This window comes from Nilaparvata lugens, chromosome 2 (assembly GCF_014356525.2).
Source record: "Nilaparvata lugens isolate BPH chromosome 2, ASM1435652v1, whole genome shotgun sequence".
Lineage (NCBI taxonomy): Eukaryota > Metazoa > Arthropoda > Insecta > Hemiptera > Delphacidae > Nilaparvata > Nilaparvata lugens.
This window is the reverse complement of record NC_052505.1, coordinates 88,125,627-88,138,660: the sequence shown is the minus strand read 5'-3', so window position 1 is coordinate 88,138,660 and position 13,034 is coordinate 88,125,627. Positions and strand designations below refer to the sequence as shown.

The 13,034-nt window shown below is 32.7% G+C and overlaps 2 protein-coding genes across 2 annotated transcripts in view; one reads left to right on the top strand and one right to left on the bottom strand.

Moving 5' to 3' along the window:
* The window catches only part of LOC111057547 (ion transport peptide-like), a 514,789-nt gene that overhangs the window by 234,428 nt on the left and 267,327 nt on the right, over positions 1-13,034 (top strand). The window lies entirely within an intron of this gene.
* LOC111056006 (chromodomain-helicase-DNA-binding protein 1) overlaps positions 1-13,034 on the bottom strand; it is a 65,297-nt gene that overhangs the window by 14,101 nt on the left and 38,162 nt on the right. The window contains 5 exon segments of the mRNA XM_039422014.1: positions 3,966-4,209; positions 5,501-5,660; positions 7,648-7,846; positions 9,148-9,296; positions 11,766-11,895. Coding sequence (XP_039277948.1) covers positions 3,966-4,209; positions 5,501-5,660; positions 7,648-7,846; positions 9,148-9,296; positions 11,766-11,895 — 882 coding nt within the window.

Genomic DNA, 13,034 nt, shown 5'->3' with positions numbered 1-13,034 from the left:
ACCAGACCAGTCACCTTGTGACTATTTTTCATGAGGCTTCCTAAAAGCACCTATATAAATAAACAAACCACAAACCCTTGAAGCCCTGAGTCTAAAATAACACAACAAATTCGAGCGGTACCACGTGCAATGCTAGATGAGTATGGACAACTTCTCACAACGTCTAAAGGAGTGTATGGACAAAAACGGACAGCATTTAACACATGTTATTTTTCTTAGATAACCAATGTTTTAATTTTTTCCTCTTTAATTTTTATAATGGTAACATCAAAGGTACACACTGGAAAAATAAATTTTGAGTTTCGTTTAAAAATGAGTGTAACTGTTATTTCAAATCATCCATACCTCCCTGTCCAACCCTATATTAATGCTTTTAATTAAATATTGATAAAAACAATTATTTTACCCTTCAAGGGTTTATTCATTAGAAATCAACAGAATAATCAATAGAATTCATAATAATTCAATACTGTAGTATCAGGAATGATTTATTCAGGGAAAAAAGAAATTGGAAGGCATGAAATCGGATACTTCTAGAGTCTGTAATATTAAATACAAAGAGACAAATTAGATGTAAAAAATGTAGAATATATTGTTTGATAGCTAATAAAAAAGGTAATAACATAATACAAACATTTAAAGAAAAAAAATCGATCTTACGATATCACCCATTCCACATTAATGAAAAGTTGGACTCCAAACGAAACAAATAATAAATTGATATTATTCTTTCAAAAGAGACGTGTTTTAAGATTAGGTTATAAATAACAACATTGCTTCAATGTAATTAGTAATTTTTTTAAGTTTGATATTATAAAACAAATATTTTAAAGTATATTTATAGTCGCACATGTTCAATTAAGCATTCACAAAAAGAAAAAAAATTAGTCATATTTATTCATTTGTTCATTATAATGGCTAATAAAACATTGACCAATCAAAAAATATAATTTTATCAAAGTGCTTGTATAAAGTTTAATGTTATCTTCTTATTTTACCATATTATAAAATAAGTTGAAAGAAGTGACATGATTATTTTTTATTAGAAATTACTTATTTATATTAAAAAACAATTTCAATATTTTAAAAATATTATTTTCTTTTACTTCTCATAATATCTAGATTTGAAAAGAGGCAGTGGAAATACTCAGCCAGCTAGAAAAATATTAGCAGCTGACTAGTCAGCTTGTTGATATGGTAGAACCTCTAATTTATTTACGTGGCAAACAAAACACAATGACAAAGATCTGCTAGAATTTTGGAGAAATAATTTTGCATTATCAACATGTCAGCAGCTACAACAGAAATTTCAAATGTCTGTTTCCCGAAACTGGACAGCGGCAACGAGCTATCCAGTGACGATTCGCAGTTTTCAATTGTAGGTAGAAGGCCAGGAGTTCACAACATTCTGCCCACTGAGAATTTCGAAGAAGCTGCCATTTTTCCGTCATTAGAAAGCGACGTAGACGACGATGACATTGAGAATGAGTCGGTAATGAACGTTACTGATCTTGAATCGAGTTCTAATGAAAATTGCAGGAAGGAAGGTAAAAGTGGAACTTTAAAGAGAATATTGAGAAATTTAACTCGTAGCAGTAAATCAGGAATAGAAATGAAAGAAACAGAAAAATCTAGTAGTAATTCAGAGTTGGATGTTGAAGAGAACGTAACACCAGATAATGAAGAAAACCAAACATCGGAAACTAATGTCACTGAAGGTTCTGAAAAATCATCAAAAGATAGCAAAACAAGCATCTCAAAGACATTTCAAAAATTGAGTGGGGCACTCTCTCGTAATAAGACTGATTGTAAAGAAAAACCAAACACTTCTAATCAGGATTTGAAAGAGGATAAGGAAAAGCGGAATTCGTTGAGTAGACGATTCTCCAACCTTAGCGCACATCTAATCAAGTCTGATAAGGATAAAGACAATAATTCCAAGCACAACGTAAGTGAAGAGAAAGAGAAACGTAATTCGTTGAGCAGACGATTGTCTAATATAAGCGGACATCTACCAAAACTGAGCAGTCACAAGGCGGAGACAGCTTCGTTGAACAATCAGCCGGACAACAGCGAATCAGACGCGAAAACCAACCAATTGAAGAGATGCCCCAGCGACAAGAGTTCAACAACGCTGGGTAAGAGACTATCCAGCATTAGCTCTCATTTCAGATTTCGCGGAGTATCCAATCCCGGATCTGGTGAAGCAGGAAACATTTTCCCCGATGTCAAAGTGGAAAAGGATAGTGTTCACTTTGACGTCTCCCCCGATATCAAAGTTGAAAAGGATAGTGTCGAATTGCATGAGAAGAAAGAGATAGGATAAACTATTTGTAACTTTATAATACTTCACAAAATTTATGAGATAAATAATATTGTTTCTGCATGTAAATGACAATAGCAAAACAAGTTTTTGCTAGATTCTGTACTTTCTGTTCTAAATTTCCATGTTTTCTGGGTTCAATAAATTTTATGAGATCATAAAAGGTTTTTTCAATACAAGATAAGGATTAATCTAGAAGAATAAACAAACTACTGTACTGAATTACAAAAAAATAGCCTCTAATGAATAGGGGGGGTTTTATGCAGAACTAGTTTGTGTTCATCTAGAATCAACACGTTGATTCGGTTCAATTTTGTTAGTTGAGTCAATTTAATATAGTCTATGTAATATAATGTAATTAATTCATGTAATTTCCACCTAGGATTAAATCAGTTTTGAGGTTCATTTATTTCTTTCTTCACAAGAGTTGCAGAGCAAAGATAAATTTTCTCTGCAACTGAGCAAAATTAAAACTTTTCTAGCGTAAATTAATAAGCAAAATCTAAATCCGACAACTGAAACTGTGAAATAATAAACTCTTTTATGATACAGTGTAACCTTGATATAGTACATTCCACAATTATAGAACATGTTTTCTTGGCTCACAATAGAATATATCAAGTACCCTTTAATGTTATAACAAACATTCTTTTATTATATTCTATTGTGTTTCAGTAAAGCTCTTTAATTCTAAACACTTTGGTGGTAAAACCAATCCGATATCTCTCACAATAATGTAAAAATTTCTGTTAATAATGACCGCCATCTTGTATTTTTCAATTATGTCGAATATTTTCGTTGTTTCCATCATCAATATTCTTATTCGTCTTATTGTAACGAAGAGATTGAGACCATTTGCAGGATTCTATCTTGAAGTAGTCATGAAAAATCGATTTTATAGTTCTAGCTTGTTACCTCATGGGTATGGAAAAACGCACCAGAAATCATGCAGGGTTTTCTTTGGAGGGCAATGGAGAACTCATTCTTTGACGTACAGCGCATGAAGATATATCGTTCTAAAGTTAAAAACATGTTATAGATATTTTATAGATTTAAAATTTCTCTGTATCTCCTGCACAAAAAAAGTTATAATGGAATGAAATTTGAACAAATTTAGAAAAAAAAAATTTGGGCTTTTGAAGGTTATAACTGGAAATATATGCGTTTTAGAGGAAAATTTTATAGAACATAAATTGTAGAGAAAGATTTTAAAAATATTTTCGTCTGAAAAAACGGCTATTGAAATACAAGCGATATAGCAAAACCCTGGAAATTTTGGCAGCCATCTTGTTTTCGAGGTGTTTACCTGTGATTTCGACCTATCATCATCACGATCCTTATTATGCTAGACCTAACGAAGAAATTGAGACATCTTCCACGGTTGTTACTCAAAAATGACCACGGAATGACATTTGCGCCCGGACTAAATCTAGAACTTAGCTAAATCCCGAGCTTGGAAACCGACCCTTAAAATGAGAGTGAGAATATTTATTAATGCACTACCTTGAATTGTCCATATAGCTATAATTGTTCAGTATAGACCACCTCGTGATAGTAAATTTTTTGAGCGGTCCCTTGAGATTTACTATATCGAGGCTCTTTGGTATTAGGTTCTTATGGTATTTATGAAAATTAGGCTTACCGCTGAAACAGGATTTTTCTTGTCGATGTTCTTCTTGAGCAGTTTGAGCAGGTAATCGGCTCGGCTCTGGAGGTGTTTGGCTTGTGGCTTCTTGTCATCGTTGGAGAGGATTTTGTCGGAGATGCCTAGCGAGGGGTCCATCTTGATCGCCTCCCAAGAACCCATTCCATACTGGTAGATTCCTCTCAGCAGCGCGCTGTCTTCCGTCTTATCCCAGTCCACATCAAAGTTAGCTGGTCGCACCCTGCAGTAACAAAACGTTCAAGTTTAGTACAATAAACTAAACATCACGTTGAATAAATATTTTACACCAATATAAATCGAATGAATAGAAATAAAAAAATTAAGTTCTCTTTTTTGAATTGTTTATTTACGACATGATGTCATAATCAAGTCATTGGAAAAAAAATATTTTTTTATTGTTTAAATAATTTTTTTGCAGCTAGCTGTTTACCCTGTTGTCAATATTTGCAGTTTGTAGCAGAAGACTTCGGGGGTGATTTACAGCACTTAATTAGGATTTTCGATATATTTTTTAATTACTTGGAAATAAACAATTTTAAAATGAGTACTTCGATTTTTATTTCTATTCAAGAGAAGCTCTAACGAAAAAAGATGAATTGCATGAACTATACAAAATGTTTCACTATTCATAGATTTCTATTATTGGAATTCAATGTTATTATTTTTTGGAATATAGGAATTTCACACTGTGTCAAATTGAAGGTAGGCTAAATACTTCAACCATCAAATATGATTTTAATTACCTTATCATGACCAAGAAAGTATAAATAATTATTTGATCAACTGCAGTATATGACAGCTTAATTTTGAACTATGTCACTGAGGGTCGTTTGTACGGTAAAAGCTTGCACTGTATCCAATCAGCTAATAGCTTCAACTCAAAATTAACCACATAACAAACGAGACTTGATATGGATTTAATTCGGTTGAATAGGTTTCGTTTAAACTGGCACTGGCGTTCAAACTTTGTATAAACGACACAAAACAGAAATCTGAAGACTCAATTTTACATGAAAAGATGTGTTTTTACTATGGTCAGTCCCATCCATGAGGGTTAAGTGTAAGAGAGGACTGAATGCACCCTAACTTCGCCTCTCCTAGGTCAAAAATAAAAGCAGTCATTCTATTCTATCCATCAATTCAAATGGCGAGAAATATTAATTACAACTTCATAGCTAAGTACAGTAACTTTTGATTCTATACAATTCAACAACTGTGTTCTCAAATTCAAGATTCACACCTTAAATAAAGTTTAGTGCACCAGTATTTGGTCAGATCAATAAACAAATGAGTGAGCAAGTAACTTCTCCACGTTTCTCAACAGATAAACCCCACGTTATCTTCCTTCCCTACTAGCAATTTCAAAATTGATATTTCGAAATTCAAACCAATATGTAAAATATTTATTGACTTGCCAGACTAAATATAATAATATACGTTAATATTGTATAGTACATAGCAAGGTACCTAGAATACATTTTAGGTACTTTGGTACATAGATCCCTTCTTACCTCAAGTCAAGAATCCATTTTGCTCTTTCTTCATTGTTGGTGGGAATTTCAATTTCTAGAGGCTCAAGTTCTTTCTCACATGCAAGCACTGTCTTGGCCACCACTGAAACACCTCCTAGTTTGAACGAAGGACCCCTTCCTCTTCTCTTTGTACCAGAGCCTGTCAATCAACGTATAAGATTAGATCCACGTAAAATACGAATAAATAAATTAAATGTATTTAAAAATGATATAATATAATCATTGTCACCTAGTAGGTGGCAAATAAGCACAAATCAATAGTAAGTGAGAACAAATGAATCAAATCATCACAAGCGCAAACTAATGAAAACACTGGGATGTTGTCAAAAATATCACTTATTTACAAACATTATTTACCACTAAAATTCATAATAATCACTCAACAAAAACAAAATAAGCTAGGTTTCGTGTATAAATAATTCTTTATTGATTCATACAATAAGTACATAATCAAAAATGATAAGGAGAGAAAAAATAAGGTAACCTTGTGCTATTCCTCTCCCAAATTTAGATAAGGTTACACATAGTCCGAAATAGGTTGGCTTGTGGGTTGTTCACTACAAATTATTCAAACAATTTTCTAGTTAAGCTCGTTGATTCCGAATGCCTAATGCCAATTTTTAAAATTTGTTAGTCATGTCAGATGCCGATAAAGACCAATGTACAGAGACATTAGTCAGGTACGACCTGAAGAACTCACCCCACACACACAGTTCTAATGATTTACAGACTCATCTATATAATCTATCTAAGGCAAATACTCGGTTTAAACGGAGAAATGTCAGCTGTTCGTTTAAACCCCGTATGAAACACATTATGATAAATGCAACCATATCTACAAGAAAACGTGGTTTAGCGTGAACGTAGTGTTATCTAAGTATTAAACTACTTAATAGATTACATGGTAAACATGTTTGAGTTACTAGTTGAATTTATACATGGGAATATTGTCCAAAGTTAGTAGACAGTTAGTTAGTATGTCTACTAACGTTGGATATTGTCATAATTCTGAGTAGCTGTGAAGTTAATATTCTGGTAGTTACCTGTACTGAATGGAAAGACTAGATTTTGTCCAAGCACAGATTTGTTTCTATAAATCTGTAGTTGGACAACATCTAGCTTTTAAATTCAATATTGTCACATCCCTATAGTTACAGTCCGGGTCCTGTAGCTTTGCCTATTGGCGGAGGGGCCACTAGACTACCCGTTCAAAAACATAGAACATTTTTGAAAATGAATCTTACCATAAGCAACAGATGCTCTTCTGTATCTTCTTCTGTATCTTCGATACACAAGGAACTTTTTTGAGTTAGTTAGGTCCTTTTAGCACAACACAGTTTACAGTCCGCGTCCTGTAGCTTTGCCTACCGACTTATACTTGAAAATTTCCAGTGGAAGCCTATCAGCTGACATTCGTTCAACATTCTCTTTCCATTGTTGGTGATCTCATTCATGAAGATTCTTTGTGTGTAGGAAGCTTCCTTCAAGGAAGCTGTGTAGGGAGATTGCTCTGTCTACGGATCTAGGTACTCTGGAGCCTTATGTTTTTGTAAAATTACCCCGTGAACCATACCAGATCAGCCGTTTCAAAATCACAGAGTTAAAGCTACAAGGCGCATACTGTACTATGGTTTATCTGATGTTGATTCTTCATTATATTGTTCAGTTTTCATACTCAGTTCATATGTCATATGTTCGTATGTCAGGGTTGAAGAGTGAGTTAGTGAGACATTACTTTAATTTCAATTTATGCTTAGTTGAGCTGTAACTTTGTTTTATTTTCTTTCATTTTGTTGGCGTATTTTTTCATTGCTTTAATTTTCGAAAGAGAAAATTTATTACGAGTAGGTAGCTCGTGCTCCGTAAGGGTTTAATTAAAAACTTGACCTACTGAAATTTTGAAGAATTAAAAATAGGCCTATAACCATCCTCGGTAAATTAAGAATCAATATGTAAAAATTCAAATTAATCAATCCAGTAGTTCAGATGAGATGATGAATTTCGTGAATTTCCTATCCAGTACGTGTATAAGCCATTTCTTTCCTTTATAAAATTATAGATTAATTCATGTATTATTCTAGATCACTAATTGAAAAATAAGATGATAAATTTGAAAAAGTATCTACCTTGCTGGCTGTCCTCATTCTCGTTTTCCTTTTGCGAGTTTTGTTCGCCAACAGTGGCCAAACATCTTTCCCTCAGAGTTTCGCCCAGCTTTCGCAGATCTGGCAACGGCTTCTCCTGCAATTCGGCATCGCAAGCAATCGCCTCCAATCTTTTCAGTGGCGCTGCGAACTTTTTGTAACTCTTGACAAATTTTCGAATCTGAAAAAGATGACATACTGGAATTAGAAAATACGATTCATTTAAAAATTTCTATTCACAATAATGTTGAGCAAAGAAATGTGGAAATGAATTTGTAGTATTCAGACGTAGACACTTTAGAGTGGAGTTTACTTTCCACTTTAAATAAGATTTAGGACATTACAATTTGAAAAAAGACAAATGAATAGCTACAAGTTTATCAACAACTTAGACTAACATTTTACAATTTTGACTCAATTCACTCCAACTCCATATTGAGTATACTTTATCCACTTATGAATAAGTACATTCAAAAATAAGAAATAAGTCTTAATTATTGTTAGCTTGAATGTTCAATTTTGACTCAGTTCAATTCAACTCCATATCTAGTATAAGCTACTTCATTCATTATCTCTTTTCTGTATAAGGCTACATGTAATATAAATAGAAATAAAAATTTCAGTACCCTTTTTGAATTATTTTTGATTTTCATTTTTCTTTCTATTTATACCTCATTCATCTATGAAAGAGTACATTCAAATATAAGAAATAAGTCTCAACTATATTGTTAACTTGAATTCTCTATCACCAGATAGGCTACATGATCATATCACTGACTAGATCTGAAGTAGACTTCAAGGATTGCGCTCGAAATAATAAATATTTCAAAGAACAAAATATAAGATATCAAAAGAGAGCATTCGATATCGAGATTTACAATATTACAAACCTTTCTGAAGGCAGTGTTCGAATAGTCACACTCACAAATGAAGTATTGGACACATGAGTTAAGTTACTGAAAATTCACTTAGGCCCGGTTTCTAGGACACTTATTAAAATCTAATGGACCATTGAATAAATAGGTATAATGGTACACTAGATTTAATAAGTGTTTTAATAATTGGACCTGAAGGTGATTCCATACTTGGATACGCGTAGCTGCACATACGTCTTCAGAAAACGTAGCCGTTCTATCTCCCAATATTAAATCCACACTACGCTGGTGTGAACGGAATTTGAACAGAATCTGTGAACAGTGGATTTAACATCAGGAGATAGGACGACTACGTCTTCCAAAGGCGTATTTTAGCTATCCGACGCTAGGTGTCTAAAGATCTTCAAGCAATCAAATTATTCGGTAAAATTGTTTTTATTAGGATATTCTTCAGGAGTACTCCAACAAGTACATTGAACTAGCTTCAATCATTTTTCAAGTCTTTTTTTACAATTCTAATCAAGAATTCATGAACTTCTGTTGAAACATTGTTTATGGATGTAAATTTGTTCAGTTAAATTTCTTCATGTCAATGACTGTGAATTACCTCAGCATCTGTGAAACCTTTGATGACTTCTTTTTTGGGTTTTCTCCCTCTCTTCCTTGGTCTGTCTTCGTCTGAACCCCCTTCATCGCTCGATTCTGAGCCTTCTCCTCCTCTTTTCTTGCGCTTTCTTCCTTTGCCGCTTCCTTCTCCTGCAAAGCAAACATAAAAATCAGAATTGAAACATTATTCAATAACCGGTATCAACAGCAGCCAAAGGCTCAACTCACACTTACGCGACTCAGGTCGAGAAGAGACTCTACTCTAGTCGAGAGCATATATTTTCAAATGGTGACAGTCGCGGAGACTAGAATCTACTGGTCTGAGTGTCACCATTTGGAAATACATGCTCTCGACTAGAGTCGAGTCTCTTCTCGACCTGAGTCGCGTAAGTGTGAGTTGAGTCTAAGTGAAAACTATTTCAAGTTGATCTGTCCCAACTATGAATAAAATACTTTGAACTTGAAGTTCTCACAATATTTAATCTGATACCTTGAATTTCCCAGAAAGTCTTTACTTTTGTCACTTTTCATCATGCTTATACGATAATGTTAAAAATATACTAGAGAATGATTGAATGAAGTTATGAGATAATTGAATTAAATAATGAATACTAAAATTCATGATTGAATGAAGTTATGAGATAATTGAATTAAATAATGAATACTAAAATTCATGATTGAATGAAGTTATGAGATAATTGAATTAAATAATGAATACTAAAATTCATGATTGAATGAAGTTATGAGATAATTGAATTAAATAATGAATACTAAAATTCATGATTGAATGAAGTTATGAGATAATTGAATTAAATAATGAATACTAAAATTCATGATTGAATGAAGTAATGAATAACTACTAAAATTCACATAAATTTCAGAAATATTTCATTGTTAAAAACTTCCCTTGTTTTAATTAATGAAATGCACAACATTATTGAAAAATTCTAATTGACTTTGCTAAAATCAAAAGTGCAATGAAATTTATAAGCCATTTTATTATAATATTCAAGAAACATTGAAATTATTGAACTCTTATTATATCCTTACCTCGAATATTAAAATCGATGATAGACCCAATTTTTCACACTGGTTTTATTGACTGAAAATTTTTGAATAAGTGTAGTGTAAAGATGAATTAATTAACTGTCCTATCTAAAATTTCAATAATTGTAAAACTCTTGCAACAAATTAAAGAATGTTTTCAAAGTACAAGAAGAATTTAATTGAGCTCGTCGGTGAAATGAAATCTGTAAACTAACCTTCAGTAAAAACTAAATGTATATCGTGCCAACAAGTTGTTGTGGCTAATACAGATAGGTTCAGCCAAATAATTGGCAACTTATCAAATAGCGTCTCTTTCACCTTTGCAAAATCCAAATTTCAAGCGAATGGAAATAAATATCTGGGAATCCTATAATTTCTATACTACACTACAGTTATCTACTAAGAACTAAGACTTTTATTTTTATGGCAAATGTATATTGATTGAGCAGTATTTTTTATTCAGATGGCAATTTTTCATCATTGCATTCGAGGTTAATAAAATATTTTTGTAATATATTTATGATAGAAAACAAATCACTATTAAGAAATTAAATTACAAACATCTCATTATAGTTTATGAAGTGTATTATTCTCTAGTTATTTTTTCGGATATGGACAAAAGTAAAAATTTTCTGGGGAAATCCAGGGTGTTATTTCATACATTATATGTTCGATTGTTTATTTCATTGTTGTCATTGATGCAAAATGGATCACCGATCCGTTGCTTCCACACATTTTTGTATGATAAATAAATAAATAATTAAGATGGCGGATGACAGAGAGGCATGGAGAGTTGCGGCCAACCAGCCCAACGGTTGTTAACCATAGAAAAGAAGAAATAAAATAAATACATTGACATAATTGTTCATGCTTCTCATATGTCGGGTTGTTTCTATGTGTTTTATGATCCAGAATTTGTGCTCAAGCTAAATGCTCGTTCGGTCTAAAGCTGGGTTTTCGTTTGTGCGTAAATGACGTCGTCGACCACTACAGGGAGAGAATCTCAGATTGGGTGGGTTTCAATTTGTGTACATAGACTAAAAGATTATGTTCAATTATGTTTTAATGGGGCAGGTTGAGCTTATACTTTTTTATACTTATAAATGGCAATATGTTGATATTATTAGAAATGTTTAATTCTTCAATAATAAAGACAAATAATGAAAAGTTATTTGATCAGCTGTTTTAGCACACTTGAAATTTGGACAATATGAATGTCAACAATGCTTGTCGTCGTCGACTGCGGAAATTTACGCACAAACGAAAATGCACCTTAACCCCAGCTTTAGACAAAACCAAGCTATGATTTCATGATTTGAAAGTTTGGTTAGTATTTTGTTTCCAGATTCATGTTTCTGCAATGAAAATCCGATAAGAAAATAAGTCTTTCAAACAAAAAAAAAAAAAAAAAAAAAAAATCGTTATGCCTTAAAAAAATAACCAAATTTATGTAAAAGCTTGCGTAATTTATGGAAAGAAAACTTGCAGTGTTTGTGAATTCTTAGAGTGAGTTCTAATAAAAAAATACCTTGTGCTCATTCAATAGGTTCAGTAGACATAGAAATGAATTACCGTCACTCTCCGACTGCTGAAGTTGCTGTAAAGTCTTCCTACTTCTAGGTGGCAGATACAGATCTTCCATTTCTTTGGCTTTTTCTTCCTCTTCAACCTTCTTACGAAAGTCTTCTGGAATGATTTCATCCTGGAAATAAATAATTTTGCCATTTAATTCGCATTTTAAACAGGATAATTGAATTTTTTTCCATTTTCATTTCATTTTTCATCCCACTGACCACCTATGAAAGGGGTATAAGGACTCATCAATTATAATCAAAGTCGTCAATCTTTGCATTCCATAATGCAAAAAGAATTCCTCACTGGAATAAGGACAAACCTGCAACAACTCCTCCCTTACCTTAATTCTGAACTTTTCACCTGTAAGAGCCTTTACGCGTGTTGGCAATGAATTATAAAGCCGAATTCCTGCACTCTTTACCCCCCTCTCATACATACCAGTTCGATGAATGTCGTCTCTGAGGTTTTGTCTATATCTGGTATTGTATGAGTGTAACAACTCTCCTGTATTGAACCTATCTTTATTTTTATCAATAAAACAAAGAGCCTTCAAAATATATACACCTGGTAGTGGGAGAATCTTTAAATCTTTGAAATAATCTCTATTTAAAATTTATCCATTATACACATTCAGAGCATGTTAATAGTTCGCAAGATACTGAAAGAGATTAGATATTTAAGCACGACTGTTGAATACGAAAACCGATTCTGAGCTAGCGTGCAATGAGTCTTCATTAATTTTATCCAACAAAACATCAAGTTCTACGAAATCTTCAATCATTAATCTAGATTCAACAACTACTGATGCCCAGTTTCACCAAGCAAGCCAGTTTCACATGATCAAATCGCTAACGATTTAAAACGAGTACATTAGAACATATGATTTCCATAGCGACAGCTTCTATCAATAACAATACCAGTGCACACATACGAAGCGTACACGGTTTAACAATGTTCAAATGTCTTGACCGAGTATGGTGAAACTGGACATTACAATGCAAGGAATTTAAAAAAACAGTGTATAAAATTAGTTTATTATTCATTTGCATTTTCAATTCAAAGTCTCAACTAGTCCTATAATATTGATATCCTTGAATACGATATTTTGTGGAAAATGAAAAATGCTTCTAAACAAGGAAATCTAATTGGTAATACAGATGGAAATTACTGAAATATTGCATTTATGCATTTAATGCTCTTTGTATTTCAAGATTACCAATTAATAATTATCATTAAACGAAAATCCAAATTGAATGTTGCAAATCA